Source organism: Henckelia pumila, chromosome 1 (assembly GCF_033568475.1).
Source record: "Henckelia pumila isolate YLH828 chromosome 1, ASM3356847v2, whole genome shotgun sequence".
NCBI lineage: Eukaryota > Viridiplantae > Streptophyta > Magnoliopsida > Lamiales > Gesneriaceae > Henckelia > Henckelia pumila.
In genome coordinates, this window is record NC_133120.1 from 117,457,962 (window position 1) to 117,477,337 (window position 19,376).

General features: G+C 37.3%; 1 protein-coding gene and 1 pseudogene across 1 annotated transcript; one reads left to right on the forward strand and one right to left on the reverse strand.

Moving 5' to 3' along the window:
- The first annotated feature begins 2,037 nt into the window (after nt 1-2,037).
- LOC140873507 (non-specific lipid-transfer protein 2-like) lies at nt 2,038-2,322 on the forward strand (annotated as a pseudogene).
- A 1,121-nt stretch (nt 2,323-3,443) lies between these two features.
- LOC140884758 (uncharacterized) lies at nt 3,444-18,266 on the reverse strand. Its single transcript, XM_073291608.1, has 3 exons — nt 18,035-18,266; nt 17,711-17,916; nt 3,444-4,028 (listed from the first exon to the last, which is right to left on the reverse strand). Exons 1-3 carry the CDS (start codon nt 18,125-18,127, stop codon nt 3,719-3,721), a joined length of 609 nt encoding a protein of 202 aa, XP_073147709.1. The 5' UTR covers nt 18,128-18,266; the 3' UTR covers nt 3,444-3,718.
- Nucleotides 18,267-19,376: the final 1,110 nt, after the last annotated feature.

Consider the following 19,376-nt stretch of genomic DNA (forward strand, 5'->3'; position numbering starts at 1 on the left):
TAAGATACATGTCAATACGTGTATACTTCCACGAATTTCTACAAACAAGCGGAAAAATATACAAAATTGGACAAGAGCTCGTCCCGAGGTTTTTACATGAAATATATATATATATATATATATATATATATATATATTATAAACTTATGATTGTGCAATAACTTAGACCAGACACAAATACATGACGCCGATAAAGTTTAAGTACTAGCTTCTTGTACAAAATTTAATGTTGGCCATTCATTATCTATAATTTGTAAATAATCTTTTAGGGAAAATTGTATTTTTATGCTGCCAATTTTCAGTCATAGATTGTTATCTTTGTTTTGTGTTTTAATTATTTTTGCAATTTTAATCGTAATTTTTTTATCTCACATATGTGACATCATCACATCAATGCAACACTAATATCAGGGGCGGATTTATGGTATTATATAAATTTTTTGTTTAGTATATATATTATTTGGCCCTTCCAATATGTCATATCTATGTCTAGACTAAAGGCTAAACACTTCCAAACATTGCATTGACTCAGGTTCGATTCGTGCACACACCTCACATTTTTTTAAATCTTCCTCTCGGCTTTGTTTTTTTTGCAACCATTTATTGGGCTTTTACATTACAAAAGACTCAAGTTAAAATATCGTAAACTTTTTTTTTAAAGATAAAATACCATAAACTTAAAACCATTTATTGGGCTTTTACATTACAAAAGGCCCAAGTTAAAATACCGTAAACTTTTTTTTAAAAGATAAAATACCATAAACTTAAAATCAGATATTATATTTTATAAAACAAATAAATAACAATCATCATCGTATTCAATCGACTTTCGAGTTTTTGACAGAAAAGAGGGGAGAAGAAAATTGGGGAAGAAGGACTCTCAGTCGTTTCTTGGTAGTTGGTTCTAACTTATATCACACTTAGGGTAAGAATAATTAATTAATATTCAAATATCATAATTTAATTTATTGAAATTTGGTTGGATACTTGGATTACAGACATTTTGTATTAGTTTTTTTTTTTAAGTCGAAGCTTGTAGGTAGGTCATGATTTAATTTATTGAGATTTGGTTGGATACTTGGATTACAGACCTTTTGTAATAGTTTTTTTTTTATTCGGAGCTTATAAGCCTTTTGTATACAGATTCGGAGCTTACATGCCTATTGTATTAAGTTTTTATTTTTTGAATTCATGTCCATTTTTTTAAATGGTGTGGTTTGGATTGCAAGGTTGAATTTTAGATGAGCTTGGAATTTGAAAATATTTGAATAGATAAATTCGATTGTTTTCATGGTCACAGGATTTGTATACTTTTCGTAATACTGGTATATATTGAAAAAGAAATTGCTAGAAATGTGAGCATAGAAGCTATCATTGAAGACTTTGAAAATATAAAAGAACGTCGAATTACTTTTAGTTAGGTAATTGTAATCGATACTTAATTGAATACATCATTCAAGGAACTTTTGGCTTCTTTTTTTTTTTTTTGTAATATATGAATATTACCTTTAAGTATTCTATTTTTTTATTATTGTATTTTTGTTATTGAAATTTATATGCAAACATATAATAATTATTTTTCTGACTTTGTGTGTATGTGCGGGGTCGGCCCCCAGACATATGATCCTGGATCCGCCCCTGACTAATATCACATTGACATGTATATCACATCAACACTCTTCATGCAAAATGATCACAATTTCAAAAAAGATAGGAAAATATGAGACAAAAGTTGAAATTTGTTAGCATAAATAATCATTAAAATAGCTAAAAAAACAGATATACAGAACCATAAATACAATTTCTCCTTATATTACGTTGTATAACATTTGAGGAATTAATTTAAATAATGTTTCCCAATATGAAAATCAATCAAAAAATATTAAAAATAATTTTTATTTGATATAGCATCTAAAAATATTGTTTGACCGGGCCCTGTCAACATAATTAACTAACAACGTTAGTTGGCTCCCTTCTATAAATTGAGATGCAAAACCTCAAAAGCCCCCCAAACACACACACACACACAACATAGAAATGAATTCAAAAGTAGCATCTCTCGCAATGCTTCTTGTAATGTTTCTTGCGGAAGTTGAGCTCGCGAGTGCCGCGGTGACATGCAACCCACGCAGCTGAGCCCATGCGCGGCCGCTATCACATCGTCCAGCAAACCGAGCGTCACCTGCTGCAACAAGTTGAAAGAACAGAAGCCTTGCCTCTGCCAATACATGAACAATCCCAATCTCCAGAAGTTCATCAATTCGATCTCCTGGAGCCAAGAAAGTTGCCGACTTCTGCGACGCCCCTTTTCCCACTTGCTAGTATGTATGTGTTTAAAATACGAGTAAATCTTCGATATGATCGAAATTCGAACGATATATCTCAAGCATTTCCCGGTGAGTGTATTCAGTTTAGTCATTAGTGATATAGTTTTATTGATATTGTGTTGCATTTATTTTTACCATATGAGATGTGTGTCAGTACAGGGAATTGCTAGCTGTGTGGTTTATATATGTGTGGTTGGACTTTGAAGAAGTGAAATTTTTTTATCTTTTTACTTTCCATTCAAAACATTGGCAACACAGTTCTTTTGATCAGCATTCCAGAACCAAAATCATCGAGTAAAAAACCCTTGACTAGCTTAGATATGTGGAAAGAGCACTTTAGATATATGGAAAGAGCAGGTGCGATGTGCGTAAAAATTTTATAATTAAATATATGTTTATTAATATCTGATATATAATAGAGAATATGTAGGACCGAGTATTTGTCACTTTAATAAAAACTATAGTTGGTGGTAATTGTGTAACTCAAATTTTTTAAATCGCACACCAGCCCAAGCAGAATATATATTTGATTGACAAACTTAATTAAGATACAATATGATTAAAATTAATGATCAGATAATAAAGTAGAAAATAAAAGATACAAAAAGAAATCTACAATTCAAAGTGTATATAAAATTCAAAATGTACATATATTTAGAGTAATATTCCTGTGAGATGGTCTTATTCGTGAAACGGATCAACCCTACTCATATTTATAATAATAAATTATATTTTTGACATAAAATGTAATACTTTTTAATGAATAACCCAAAATCGTCTCAAAAAATAATCTTTAAGACGGTCTCATTGGGATTTTTGTCATATATAAGCATGAACTCAAACTCAATTTATACTTCTTATTGTCTTAAAATTTGACATACCAAGATTTTACACATATTTTAATTATCTAACTATTCCCAGCTCAAACTGGGGTATGATGTTTTTTTCAAAAAAAATGTATATCAAGCTCGAAGTTGATCGATGACAAAACAATATTTCGAGCTTAGCTCGAGTTGAACTCAACTCGATTGCATGATGAAGAAATCCCCAGAGAATTATAAAACAGGGTTGATCATATCTGATGCTACGAATTCCAAAATGCCAAAGAAAAAGAGATGAAAACCATGAAAAAGGATAACCATTGCAACCACCTTGTCACCAACTTAGCTTTATACAAGAACTTGGTTTTGATATCAACACAGAGACACTGGACAACTTAATATTAGGTGTTTGCTTTTACAGACATACAACCAATATACGACACATCTATAATTTCAAACGCGAAACCAATCACTCGATTGCTGAGCTGAAAGGATGACCATTTAACTTGAGTTCACATCATACAAAAACGTTCCCAAAATTTTTAGCAGCAATATTCCAATTACGCAAAATCAGACCTTTTCGAAATCACCAGCCTTCCGTTGATGCTGATCATTTTCTGCAAAATGTGAAGAGGTCATCCCGAGTCCTTCATTTTGGTGCTTTTCCCATCCACCAGTGTCGGCCTTGGAATGAGCCCAGTAATACAAGGAGGAAGCCATCATCGACAATAATATTAGAGAAGCACCAGCAGCAAATACACCCTTCCTAAGAGTGGTACAGGACAACTGCTCGACGTGAAAGGTTGCACGGTATTTAGTGTGGTAAGCATTTCTAGCTGATCCAGCCAACAGACATGCCTCTGCTGCCAGAAAGCTGACCCTGTTCGTTTCAATTACCTTTTGTTTAGAAAGATTCAACTCTGTGACATCAATTATGTGCAACGTAGATAAAGAAATCAAAATTCTTCAAAAGGAGTGAAACAAAGAGAAGGATAACATACAGACAGTAATAACCTATATATCCCACTTGGGCCAATATTTATGCGTTTATAAGGTATGATGAACCGTTCTATCAATTTGGGCTTAATATGATTCGCAAAACAAGATCGGATATGAAGTAGTTAGTAGAACATGGTATCTCATGTGCACAGGCCCCACCATCGGGGCCCGGTCCTGTGTTTAGAACCGTCAAATGGAGCTGGACACCTCAGGTCGGCCTCCCCCGCCCTGCCTCGCCAAGTAGGTGGGTTGGGTTGACAATTTCTCAGACTGCTCCAACCCGCCAAATATAACTAAAAATTATGGTCCGACCTGTCCACTCCCGTTTGATGGCTCTAAATGTGATTCTTAAACTGTCAGATGCAATCCATAAATAGTAAATGCTACAGTATAGAGGAAAGAGATAAAGAGACATTGTTCCGAAGATTTAATGACTATAACAAAATTCATGAAAGGAGGCAAATTGAACAATAGTCTGGGACTCTGGATAAATTATAATTTCAAGCTATCAGTGAGGATGTTAAAAACACTACCCCACACACTGAAATTGTATCTTGCATTTGATGTCCCTCATCTATGATACATGCACCACAGCCAAATTTTAATATCTGATCATCTATGAGATGCATTTAAAAGATGATAGTGGAATGATAACATGAGCCCTTTTCTCGCTTATGATATACATAACAATCTGTGTGAGGTACTGTACCCCCTTTGTGCTCAGTAAATAAGCTTTTACTTCTACTGTAGTTCCCCCTTTTGGCCTGGAGAACTAGTTAACTATTTTCATACACTTGCTTCCGATAAAGAATTAAATTCTCCTAATTCCACAACTTTTATCATGCAGTATTAAGGTCCTTTCTTTCCGTTCTGTGATCTATTGATGAAGACCCATGGAACCAATGTACTAGAGTAACTGATAGTAACTGTTTAAAGAAAGCAGGTACAAGCCATTTTATGCATGAAGTTGAAATGAAGAATGAAAGATATACTGAAAAAGTTCTCACGGTTTTGTATGTATTTTAACATTTTCGTACTTAGAAGGGTAATGCAATTTTCTCGTGGAGAACAAATGCTACAATTGGAATTTTCAAGAAACATACCCCATCACAAATGTAAGCAAATCCAAGAACAGTATCACAAGTGAAATAGCAGCGTAAAAGCTCGGCTGAATAAGAATCTTGCAAAAACTCTTTGTACCATCATGTTTTCGTGTATTCACGGTGTAAATGGGCGTCTATCCATGTTGGGTCATGTTTCTTGGGCTTAAGTCTTATTGGATCTCCGTAAGCAACAAGATGCTATTGGACTTGAGCACTCAATCTTGGTATATAGTCCAGTTCGGTAGTTGAGAGTCGGTTGAACGGTTGAGGATATAAACAGCAGCTCAGAGAGTCAGTTGGAGGGTGAGACAATTAGACTGAGAGACTCGAGATTACAGAGAGGGAGGATCTCGAATCAAGAAGCACTGGGATTTGGAGGTGTTCATCCAGAAGCACAGATCGAGCAGGAGAAAGGTGTAAAACTTCATGTTCTTTGTAGAACTCAAGGATTCAATCTTGAGCTGTATTTTTTTCTTCTGGTATTGGTTGTAATCGGATTTCTACTGAAGTTTATCAATAAAATTGGTGGCTGGTTTCCCGTGGATGTAGACCTTGTTAAGAGGTCGAACCACGTAATTGAATTGTTCTTGTGTGACTGGTGCTGCGTGTGTTCTTCATTCTGATTGCTGCTATATTGCTGTTGGTTATACATTATCTTTACTCTGTGTAGAAAATATCTAAATATCTTCTATTTATTGTAAATTATTGAACATAATCAATTAGAGATATTTGATAGAATAGAATAGAATCATTTAGAATAAGTTATTTTAGCATAATAGTTTTCTTTCTTTATTTAGCTCTCTATTGTAATTATAAATTGATTGTCTTGTTTCATTAATAAAATAAGAGATTATTTTCTCCACATCTTTTTCTATATGGCATCAGAGACAGAGAACTCAACGTTCAATATGTCTGACTCAACCAAATCTGTCCCCATCGCTTCCCTCTCCAGCAGCGATGCTTACTCACTTCACATCACAGCCCATAAATTGGATGGTCGAAACTACCTACAGTGGGCACAGTCCGTAAAGATCGTCATCTGTGGAAGAGGAAAATTAGGCTATCTCACGGGTGAACTTCCTTCGCCTGACTCTAAGGATCCAGCAGCATGTTCAACCTGGTTGGCCGAGAACTCCATTGTCCTAGCATGGCTTATTAATTCGATGGAGCCCCACATTAGTCGGCGTTATCTCTGGTTCAAGACAGCCAAGGAGGTGTGGGACGCTGCCCGAAAGATGTATTCTGATCTGGGCAATGCTTCCCAAATTTTCAAGCTGCGGTCGAAGCTCAAAGAATTGAAACAGGGTTCAAAGTCAGTAACCCAGTATTTTTCTGATCCTCAAGATCTTTGGCAGGAACTTGACTTATTCCTTGACGAAAATCCGATGTGCGCAACATGTAGTATCAAGGCAAGCCACAACATAGAAAAGGAACGTGTCTTTGATTTTTTGGCAGGCCTCAATCGTAATCTGGACGAGGTGCGAGGACGTGTTGTTGCACGTGATCCATTCCCTTCTACCGAGGAAGCTTTTGCTGATGTTCGACGAGAAGAAGCTCGTCGCAAGGTTATGCTTACTGATGAGATAATTGCCCCAGAAGTTTCAGCTTTGGTCTCAAACAAAATAACCTCAACCGGGCATCGTCAAAATAGGCGCCCTTGGTGTGAACATTGCAATCGACCGGGCCACACCAAAGATAAATGTTGGGAAATCTATGGGAAGCCGGCGAATTGGCAGCCACGTAAAAAGAATGAAGGACGTGGATATCATGCTCAATCTAGCCAAGAAAACGCTCTTGCCTCTGGTATTTCTGCTCCATTCACGAAAGAGCAGATTGAACAAATTGAACAATACTGCAAGCTCATAAACCAGTCATGTCTCAATGCTCCTTCCAGCCCCAACATTGGCTCTGCTCTATGACGCAATCTGGTAATCCATATCCTTTTCTTCTCAATATTCGACAGCCCCTTGGATCATTGATTCCGGGGCATCAGACCATATGACAGGTGATCAAAGTTTTTTCTGCTCTTATTATCCTTGTTCTCGTCGAACCACTGTTAGAATCGCTGATGGTTCATTAACCGTAGTTGCTGGAATTGGTAACATCAAATTATCTCAGCACCTCACTTTGAAATCTGTCTTTCATGTACCTGCACTCAAATGCAATCTGATTTCAGTCAGTAAATTAACCCTCGATAATCATTGTGTTGCTAAATTTCTGCCTTTGTCGTGTCAATTTCAGGACCTACCATCGGGGAAGACGATTGACAATGCTAGGCTTCACGAAGGTCTTTATTACTTTGAGGATACCCATCTGAATGCTCATCAACATATGCTGTCTCATGCTGTTTTGAATTCTGTTTCTAGTGATAGGGAAATAATGACTTGGCATTATCGCCTTGGTCATCCTAGTTTGTCATATTTAAGACGGTTGTTTCCACCTTTATTTCATAATAAAAACTCTTTGCTTTTTCAGTGTGAAGCATGCCAGTTAGCTAAACATACTCGCATATTTTTCCCTCCAAAACAGTATAAACCATCTACCCCATTCTCTTTGATACACAGTGACATTTGGGGACCTTCACCGGTAAAAACATCTCATGGAAAACGATGGTTTGTTACATTCATTGATGATCACACTCGTGTTTCATGGGTTTACCTTCTCACTGACAAATCTGAAACAAGCACTACATTCAAAGCCTTTCACAAAATGATTCAAACACAATTTCACACCAACATCCAAATTCTTAGAACCGATAATGGTAAAGAATATTTCAATACCATTCTAGGTGATTATTTGTTGGAAAATGGGATACTTCACCAAAGTTCATGTGTTGAGACCCCACAACAAAACGGAGTCTCCGAAAGAAAAAACCGTCATTTGTTGGAAGTAGCCCGAGCTCTCATGTTTACTATGAATGTTCCCAAATACCTCTGGGGAGATGCGATTCTTACCGCTACATATCTCATAAATCGACTACCTAGCCGTCCCATTAACTTTGTCACACCTTTGTCCCTTCTGAAAAAAAAATACCCCCAAGTTTCCAGCTCGGATAATCTGCCCCTAAAAACCTTTGGGTGCACTGCCTTTGTGCATATCCATGCTCATAAACGTGGCAAATTTGATCCTCGAGCTAAAAAAACAGTCTTTGTCGGGTATTCACCTACTCAAAAGGGTTATCGTTGTTACTGTCCATACACGAAAAAAACATATGTGAGTTGTGATGTTTCTTTTTTTAAGGACACCTCTTATTTTTCGCTTCAAGGGGGGGAAAAGGATGAAGCTCGTCACTCTTGGGATACTCTACCTATACTTGGTGTTAGTTTGGATACCACAAATGTTTCCAATCCTACTCCGGTCAGTGTTTCTGTTCCTAGTCAACCAAGTCAAGGTGTTTCCAATCCTAGTCAAGTCCATGTTTCTGATCCTGTTCAAGTCAGCCCGCAAATCAATGAAATTAGTGATCAAAAAATGTTGGAAACAAGGGAAGTTCAACGACAGTGGGATATTGTCTATTCACGAAGGAAAAATCCCAAAGTTAATCAAGAGATTGTGACGCCTAGTCAAAGCCAAGAAGATGACTCGATGGTAGCACCCTCAAACAAGTCAGGTACATTTCTTGATCTTAACGTACCTATAGCAGTAAGAAAGGGTACTCGATCTTGTACCAAACATCCCATTTCCCAGTTTGTCTCCTACTCTAAATTGTCTCCCACATTTCATGCTTTTACCACAAAAATATCCAGTGATTTGATTCCCAGGTCTATCATGGACGCATTGGCTATTCCTGAATGGAAAGCTGCTGTTCTTGAAGAAATGCAGGGGCTGAAACAAAATAACACCTGGAATCTGGTTGAATTACCACAAGGGAAGAGTACTGTTGATTGCAAATGGGTGTTTACAATCAAATACAAGGCTGATTGCTCCATTGAAAGGCATAAAGCACGTCTAGTGGCAAAAGGTTTTACTCAAACCTATGGAATTGACTACACTGAAACTTTTGCCCCAGTTGCCAAACTGAACACTGTCAGAATTCTGTTGTCGTTGGCAGTAAACCTCGATTGGCCATTGCATCAGCTCGATATAAAAAATGCATTCCTCAATGGAGACCTTCAAGAAGAAGTTTATATGTGTCAACCTCCTGGTTTTGAAAAACATGTAGGAGGTAAGCTTGTGTGCAAGCTCAATAAATCTCTCTACGGGCTGAAGCAGTCTCCTCGTGCTTGGTTTGATCGTTTCTCCAAGGTAATAAAAAACCTAGGATATACTCAGGGACAAGCTGATCATACATTGTTTGTCAAACACTCTGACGAAGCAAAAATCGTCATTCTTATCGTGTACGTTGATGATATCATTATTACTGGGGACGACACTAAAGAATTGGCAGAAATAAAGCAAAGGATGACACGAGAGTTTGAAGTAAAGGACCTAGGACCTTTGAGGTACTTTCTGGGAATGGAGATTGCTAGAAACAAAAAGGGTATTTCAGTCTCTCAAAGGAAATACACTTTAGACCTGTTGACAGAAACTGGCATGTTGGGATGCAAGCCAAGCAGCACACCTATCGAACTCGGCAGTAAGGGAAAAATGTTTGAAGGGAAACCAGTTGATAAAGGCAGTTATCAGCGCCTTGTTGGAAAACTCATCTACCTTTCACATACGCGACCAGATATTGCATTTGCAATAAGCCTGGTAAGCCAATACATGCACTCACCATGTCAAGGTCACCTCAATGCAGTCTACAAAATCTTGAGATACCTGAAACAAACTCCGGGTAAAGGCTTATTTCTTGCCAAGACAAACGATCGTGGTGTGCGTGTGTACACTGATGCAGATTGGGCAGGGTCAATCAATGATAGAAAATCGACCTCTGGGTACTGTACTGTAGTTTGGGAAATTTGGTAACATGGCGTAGCAAAAAACAATCAGTGGTTGCAAGGAGTAGTGCCGAAGCAGAATACAGGGCCATGGCTTATGGAGTATGTGAACTCATTTGTATAAGAAGAGTGATGAAAGAGTTAAAAATCAATTTTGAAGACCCTATGGTTCTCTACTGTGATAATAAGTCAGCTATCAGCATAGCTCACAATCCTGTTCAGCATGATAGGACTAAACATGTCGAGGTGGACCGTCATTTCATTAGAGAAAAGGTGGATGAAGGCAGCATCAATATTGAATATATTCCCACATCTCACCAATTGGCCGATATCCTCACAAAAGGACTATCTGAACAATCTCATGAGTTTCTTGTTGGCAAGCTTGGTCTACTCAATATCTACGGCCAAGCTTGAGGGGGAATGTAGAAAATATCTAAATATCTTCTATTTATTGTAAATTATTGAACATAATCAATTAGAGATATTTGATAGAATAGAATAGAATCATTTAGAATAAGTTATTTTAGCATAATAGTTTTCTTTCTTTATTTAGCTCTCTATTGTAATTATAAATTGATTGTCTTGTTTCATTAATAAAATAAGAGATTATTTTCTCCTCATCTTTTTCTATACTCTGTGAATTGGAGATTGGAGTGTATTGGTTGTTGTAGTTTTGTTTCTATATTCATTATTAACAACTGGCGCCGTCCGTGGGAAACAAGGAGAAACAAAACAGATGGGAATCATGAAGTTCGACATTGAGAAATTCACAGGCAGCAATTATTTTGGGTTATATGGAGAATCAAGATGCGTGCAATCTTGATTCAGACTTCTCGAAGCACTGGAAGGAGAGGATGCACTGAAAGGAGAAGGTAAGGATAAAGCCCAGATCATGTTGAAAGCTCAGAGTGCAATCATACTTTGTTTGGGAGATAAACCACTCAGGGAAATCTCGAAGGAAACATCGGCTGCAGGGATCTGGTCTAAGTTGGAAAATCTGTATATGACAAAATCTTTGGCAAATAGACTTTACATGAAACAAAGATTGTATTCATTCAAGATTTATGATGACAAAGGGATCATTGAGCAGATTGATGAGTTTGTCAAGATCCTAGATGATCTAGAGAACATTGAAATCAAGTTGGAAGAGGAGGATAAGGCCCTGATCCTACTTAACTCACTGTCTCACTCTTATAAGGATTTTCGTGATGCTTTGCTCTATGGCAGGGATCAAACTATAACTTTAGATGAAGTTCAATCTGCTATCAAGGCCAAAGAGTTACAAAGAAAGCTTCAGTCACACTCTCAACCCCAAGGTGAGAGCCTTATGACAAGAGGCAGACAGGAGAAGAGATTTCATAAGGGAAATAGGGGTAAGACTAGATCCAAAAACAAGTCAAGACCACCTTTTAAGCTAAGGTGCTTCATCTGCCATAAGGAAGGGCATTTTAAAAGGAACTGCCCTGAGAGGAAGCAAAACTCATCAGAAAAGAGTAAAGAAATTGCAAAGGCTTCACTAATATCTGATGCATATGACTCAGCAGAAGCATTGACCATTACAAATCAAAACTCAGTAAATGAATGGATACTTGACTCAGGATGTTCCTTCCACATGTCTCCAAATAAGTCATGGTTTGAACACCTTCAAGAAACTGATCAAGGAGTGGTTATCTTGGGCAATGATAAATCATGCAAAGTCAAGGGAATAGGCTCAATAAGACTGAGAATGCACGATGGCATTGACAGAGTTCTGCATCAAGTGAGATATGTTCCTGAATTGGAGAGAAACTTAATCTCTTTGGGAACTCTGGACACTGATGGCTATTCCTTTAAATCAGAAATTGGAAACTTGAGGGTATTAAAGGGATCTCTTGTGATAATGAAAGCAGTAAAAAGAAATTCATTATGCATCCTACTTGGAAGCACTATCTTGGGAGATAGCTCATTGGCATTAAACTCAACAGAAATCACCAAGCTATGGCATTTAAGGCTTGGTCATGTCACTGAAAAGGGACTAATTGAGTTGTCTAACAAAATCTACTCAGTGGTGATGATATTCAGAACCTGGACACTTGTGAGTACTGCATACTGGGAAAATCTAAAAGGGCACACTTCAAAGGTGGAAACCACAACACTACAAGACCTTTTGAATATGTTCACTCAGATTTGTGGGAACTTTCGAAGACCACAACTCATGGTGGTGGCAGATATTTTATGTCTATATTAGATAGGGATGTAAATGAGCCGAACAGTTCGCGAGCTATTCGGGTCTCGGCTCGTTAAAAGCTCATTCGAGCTCGTTTAATGAGGCTCGTTAAGGCAAACGAACCAAGCTCGAACTTTACAATATTCGGCTCGTTAGCTCGTGAACATGCTCGTTAACAAGCTCGTAAGTCATCTCTTAGACGAAAAAATAATAGTATTGATATTTAATTTATAAATTTACACTTTACTTATGAAAAATATTGAAAAATTTATAAAAATTAATTTATTAGAATAAAATTACAAATTTTAATAATAATATTATATTTTTTTCAAATATATAATTTAGTTTTTAATTAATTTAATGAATATTTAAATTTATAATTTAAATATATTAAACTTGTTTAGGCTCGATAAAAGCTCGAATAAGCTCGTGAGCCATGAATATATTCGTTAAATAAGCTCGGGCTCGGCTCGGTTATAAATGAACCGAGCTTGAATATTCAAAAGCTCAGCTCGGCTCGGCTCGGCTCGGCTCATTTACATCCCTAATATTAGATTACTATTCCAGAAGACTTTGGGTCTTTATACTCAGGAGCAAAGATGAAGCTTATGAGAGGTTCAAGGAATGGTTAACATTGATGGAGAATACACTGGATAGGAAGCTAAAGTACTTAAGGACTGGCAATGGTCTTGAGTACTTCTCTGATAAATTAAATAACCTATGCAAGCTTAAAGGCATCACAAGGCATAGGACTAATCCAGGAACTCCTCAACAAAACGGAGTGACTGAGTTAGATGCATGTTACTAAATGCAAATTTACAAAGACATTCTGGGGAGAAGCAGTTGTCACAGCATCCTACCTGATAAATAGGTGTTCTAACAGTGCTCTAAAGTTTAAAACTCCAATGGAAATGTGGAATGGTTCTCCAGCAGATTATTCAGGTCTTAAGGTGTTTGGATGCCTTGCTTATGCTCATTTCAAGCAAGACAAACTGTAACCAAGGGCTCTGAAATGTGTATTTGTAGGTTACCCTGAAGGGGTTAAAGGCTACAAGGTGTGGAATCTGAAATCAAAGGGGCCTAGATGTTTTCACAGCAGAGATATAGTGTTTGATGAAGGAAAGATGGGCTTCAGTCAGTCCAGAACCTCTGATACTTCCATACCAAAAGCTCCAAATCATAAAGTTGAGGTGGAGCATGACTCCTATGTTGAACCTCGAAAGGAGGTTGAGGACAGCAACCAAAACAAAGACTCTCATGACAGTATGGAAGAGCCTCATCATGAAAGACGGGAAGACACATATATGTTAGCCAGGGACAGAGTAAGAAGACATACATCCACCCAAGAAGTTCGGAGAAGCTGATCTAGTGTCTTATGCTCTTAATGTAGCAAAACAGGTGGAGCTACATGAACCACTGTCATACCAAGAAGCTGTGTCATCAAAGCAAAGTACTAACTGGAAACAAGCCATGAAAGATAAAATCAGTGCCTTAGAAAAGAACAGAACTTGGGAATTGGTTGATAAGCCAAGAAATCGTTATAAAGTGTAAGTGGATCTACAAATTGAAGGAAGCAAATGAAGATCATGGAAAGGTGAGGTACAAGGCCAGACTTGTAGCAAAAGGCTTTACACAAGTTGAAGGGATTGACTACCATGAGATTTACTCTCCAGTGGTTAAACATACTTCAATAAGATTGATGCTAGCACTGGTGGCTCATCTGGACTTGGAATTAGAGCAGTTAGATGTCACCACTGCCTTCCTTCATGGTGAGTTAGAGGAAACCATATACATGGATCAACCTGAGCGCTTTACTGAATCTAAGAACAGCAATGAGGTGTGCCTACTCAGAAAGTCACTCTATGGCCTAAAACAAAGCCCAAGGCAATGGTACAAGCGGTTTGATGATTACATGATATACATACACTTTGGAAGAAGTGCCTTTGACAATTGTGTATATTTCCGAAGGTATGGTGAAGCAGTTAGAATTTTCTTGTTACTATATGTTGATGATATGCTCATAGGCAGCATGAGCAAGAGTGACTTAAATGGTCTCAAAGCAAAGTTGAGATCAGAATTTGAAATGAAAGAGTTAGGGAAGCAAAGAAGATTTTGGGGATGCACATAATCAAAAATAGAAAGGTAAAGTCTCTATTCTTAAATCAAAGTTCCTACATCAACAAAGTACTACAGAGATTCAATATGCATGAGTCCAAGGCTACTGGTACTCCGTTGGGACAGCACCTAATACTCTCATCTGATCCGTCACCTAAAACTCCAGATGAAAGGAATGGAATGGAAAGCACACCTTATGCCAGTGGAGTAAAGAGCATTATGTATGGCATGGTATGCTACCAACCTGATCTAGCATATGCTTTTAGTGTTGTCTCAAGATTCATGGCAGATCCAGGACAAGCTCACTGGGAAGTTTTGAAATGGATTCTAAGATACCTAAGAGGATGCTCAAGTCTTGGACTAATGTTTGACAGACAGGAAGCCGATACACAACCAATTGTGGGCTATGTAGACTCAGACTTTGGTGGAAATCTAGACACCAGAAAGTCAATTTCAGGGATGGTTTTCACAGTGTTTGGAACAGCTGTGAGCTGGAAAGCAACACTTCAGTCAGTGTTGGCTCTCTCCACTGAGGCGGAGTATATAGCCCTCACTGAAGGGATCAAAGAGGCTATATGGATTAAAGGAATCATGAAAGAGTTTGGGATTGAACAAGAACAAGTAGTGGTACATTGTGATAATCACGAGTGCAATCCACCTCACAAAGAACCAAACTTTTCATGAGAGATGTAAACATATTGACGTGAAACTCCATTTTATAAGGGACATCATATCAAAGGGGGAGATAGCCGTGGCAAAGGTATCTACACTTGATAACCCTGCTGATATGTGGACAAAACCAGAACCACAGGGAACATTCAGGCACTGCCTGAGCTTAATCAAGGCCGTGGAAGAGAACTGATCCCACTTGGTGAGGAATTGGAAGCCAGCCAACCTTGATAGACAAGGTGGAGATTGTAAATGGATGTCTATCCATGTTGGGCCATGTTTCTTGGGCTTAAGTCTTATTGGATCTCCATAAGCAACAAGATGCTATTGGACTTGAGCACTCAATCTTGGTATATAGTCCAGCTCGGTATTTGAGAGTTGATTGAACGGTTGAGGATATATACAGCAGCTAAGGGAGTCAGTTGGAGGGTGAAACAATTAGACTGACAGACTCGAGATTACAGAGAGGGAGGATCTCGAATCAAGAAGCACAAGTAACACTGGGATTTGGAGGTGTTCATCCAGAAGCACTGAACGAGCAGGAGAAAGGTGTAAGACTTCATGTTCTTTGTAGAACTCAAGGATTCAATCTTGAGTTGTATTCTTTCCTGGTATTGGTTGTAATCGGATTTCTACTGAAGTTTATCAATAAAAGCGGTGGCTGGTTTACCGTGGATGTAGACTTTGTTAAAGAGGTCGAATCACGTAATTGAATTGTGTTCTTGTGTGACTGGTGCTGCGTGTGTTCTTCATTCTGATTGCAGCTATATTGCTGTTGGTTATACATTGTCTTTACTCTGCGAATTGGAGATTGGAGTGTATTGGTGGTTGTGGTTTCGTTTCTGTATCCATTATTAACACACAGAATTGGGATCAGCTGATACAGGCTCATTGACAGTGGTCGCCTATACTATTCATTACTCAATTCACAGAAGTTTAAATGAGACCCTCGTTACTCAATTTACAGAAGTTAAAAGTACTCAACGAAGCTTCAGCTTTAAGGTGAATATTGGGAGTTGGCGCATTGTGGATGTGAAAGGGAAAGGCATAGCTTAGGTTAAAAACTTCAATGGGCGTCAAAATTTGAGCATTCACTTGAGCTCAAAGACATGCAATATCAATGACTGTGTCATGGAGCAAGTTAATGTGCATTAAAAACGGAGTTCTGTTGTTGACGAAGCTTCCATTTTCAACCTTTGGAAAGCTCGTCTAAAGTTGCAACTTGTACATGCTAATGTTGAGGAATTTCGAAAATAGTATAAGGATTTTAATTGAATCTGTATGGCACGTTATATAACGCTATCTTTTAAGAGATGTTTCTCGATCTCTCTCAGGATACAATGGAGTAAACAAAACTGATTCAAGACATCACATTGAATCTGACGATGCACATATTTATAGCATTTAGGAGTCGATTCCGAATAGTTAAGTATTTTTTCTGAATGGGCATGCATCCGTTCATGAAACAAGGAGTCCACAGAATGTTTGCTCAGAAGACGAAAGTTTGAATGCTAAAAACTCGAGAGATGTCAAATTCAATGATAAATATTGGTGTGTCATTGATGCCCTAGGATACATCCCGGGGTATCATCTGATGATATCTCGGGATGTATCTATTTTTTACATTAACTTAGGCCGGGATTTGTGAGCAATATAAAGATTGTCGGTGGTGGTTGTGTCAGATGATTATTATTGGATACGAGCTTGTCATATATTCAATATCTAAATTTAGCCCGGGATTTGTCAGAGTTATCATCAAGAGTATGGGTAACATCTCATCAGCTCGTGGGTCCTGTCCTCTCAGGTATGTACCAACATCATGGGACAGACGGTTTCAACAACCTAAATAAGAGGGAAGTTTCTAATATATATAAATATATATTGTTTTCTTCCTGATAACTCACACAACACTCACACAACACAGACAACATGAGAAGAGAGGTTTTTGCACTCTCTTCCCGAGCCGTTTTTCCCCACGCTTTCTTCTATTTTTCTCCCATGTTTTCTATGTCTGACTTACACATCGGAAAGGTCATGCACCGGGAGGAATTCCGGTGCCCCTACCTGTTTATTCGTGGTTGTCGGAAGAATCACAAAGACAAAGGAAGAAAATTTTGGGAACGCATCAGGCATAAAAATGCCACGGAAAAGGTTGAAAATACTGGCAGTTCCATTTTCATCCGGGAACTGATGTTTTTTCACTCAAAGGTCTATTTTCAACATGCAGACCAATAGTAAATCTCAGAAGACATAGGCATTAGTATTCGAACTTAAATATGAAATAAATTTGAAATTAGCAGCAACGATTTCTCAAAGAAATCGAAATTAACACAATCTTTCAAGATCAAAACTTCTCAGTTCTCCCGAGCTCATCAAAGTTCACAAAATATTATCAAATCGAATCAAAGTTTCCGAATAGCTCCCAGAATATCCAATTCAATGGCTTTCACTCAAATATGAGCTTACCTCTGAATCACTCACCAATAAATATCAAGGTCGCCCACCTCAAAATATATCAGCAGCTAAAAATATGAGAAGAAATGGAAGTGACCCAACTCAACAAGAAGAAAAACAGTAGCAAGATCACCATTACCATGAGAAAACGAAGAAGAAAACAGCACAAGTAGAAAACCTCCCACCCATCATCCCTCTCCCAAAGCACAGGCACTTGGTGACGCCGTTAACCAAAGACTGGCTGATCAAAAGCAGCCCAAACGCCGTTAATCCGTACACCGTCGACGCATCGGTCCCGTACACGCAGTAGCTCTTCTCATCGTACTTATCCGGCACCACCCGGGCCTGCACAAAATCAAAACAACCCAGAAACAAGAAAAGAAAACGAAGAGGAAAAAAAATCAAAACTTCGGAAATCCACCCAAGAAACAACAGATGAGCTTCGAAAATGCAGAAAAATCACCGTGCTGCGGCGTCGTTCAGCACCGACAGCGAATACAAAGGCAATGAGGTGCAGAGAGATGGCGAGTACAAGAATGGGAACCGAAACTCCCATTGCTTAAACTTGATTCTTTATTTGCTTTGGAATGATTGAGGTTGCAAATGGTAGTGTGCAAGAAATCAAGCTTTTTGTTGGTTCTTGGAAGAAGAAAACAGCAAAGCAAAGCTGAGCAGTGAGAGAGTGGCTTTTTGCGTTTTCACATTTGCTTTTCTGAAAACGACACAATTCTTTTTATTTTTAATCATTAATTATAATAAGTTATTAATCACAGACAACTTATAGATAACTCCCTAAATCAAACATATTTTTTAATTTAATCCTTATATTTGTCTTTCTGAAAATACCCTTGTCGTTAATTTAATCATTATTATTTCTTGAATTATCAAATGTGAAATCGGATTCAAAATCTGATTCACTTGATTCATCAAGATAATAAATATTTTCATCATCGGATGAAAATTCAATTGTTTCTACGGGATAGAATCAAATAGTATATATTTCTTCAAAAAGTTTAATTTTATTTTTCTTTTCGTTTCGTTTCGTTTTGGACATTCATTCGCATAATGGCCTTCTTCATTGCACAACCAACATGTGCAATTCTTTCCTTTATCCTTTGGGCAAGGTGGTTTTTTGTTATCAAACTTTTTATAAAAATTTTTTTTATAAGGTTTTTTGAAGAAATTCTTTTTAAATTTCTTTTTCTTATAGGGAATAAATTTCTTATTAAAAGATTTATAAGGTTTATTAAATTTATTCTGTTTCTGTCGTTTTAAATATTTGTATGACATGTTTGTTTTGCAACCGTATTCTTTTACTGTGAATTCCATTTTGTCACAACAAAGTTTATTGTTTTGTTTGTAGGATTTAGAGATTCTTTTATTTAGTGTTACTTCATGACATTTCTTTGTTATTATGTCTTTGATGAATTTAATAGCTCCTCCTAAAGTTTTAGCATAAGGACTAGTTAAGAATTCATCTTTACTGTGTATAGGTATATTAGGTATCTTATTAAAGATACTTAGTTTATAATCTTCCTTTTTATCAGCATCTATTAATTGATAATAGTTTGTTTCATAATCACAAATAAATTCTTCTAAGTAACATAAATTGCATAATTTAATATTATCTAATGTAAAGATTGCTCTATTTTGTTCTATATTCTTAGCTACCAAATTAGCATCATTATTAGAAACTCCTAAAAATTCTTGGTACAAGGCATCAAAAAATAGTTCGAAATATCGATGTCCTGTCATTCCTTGTGGTAGATTAGTAATTATTAGGTTTTCAGCCCAAGTTCTTACTG

What these genes read in the sequence shown, in the direction of transcription:
- LOC140884758 (XM_073291608.1), bottom strand. Translation starts at nt 18,127, where the DNA reads ATGGGAGTTTCGGTTCCCATTCTTGTACTCGCCATCTCTCTGCACCTC. An exon ending in CTGAACGACGCCGCAGCACG is followed by an intron (nt 17,917 to 18,034) that starts GTGATTTTTCTG and finishes GATTTTGTGCAG; the next exon opens with GCCCGGGTGGTGCCGGATAA. An exon ending in TTCTTCTTCGTTTTCTCATG is followed by an intron (nt 4,029 to 17,710) that starts GTAATGGTGATC and finishes TGAAACGAACAG; the next exon opens with GGTCAGCTTTCTGGCAGCAG.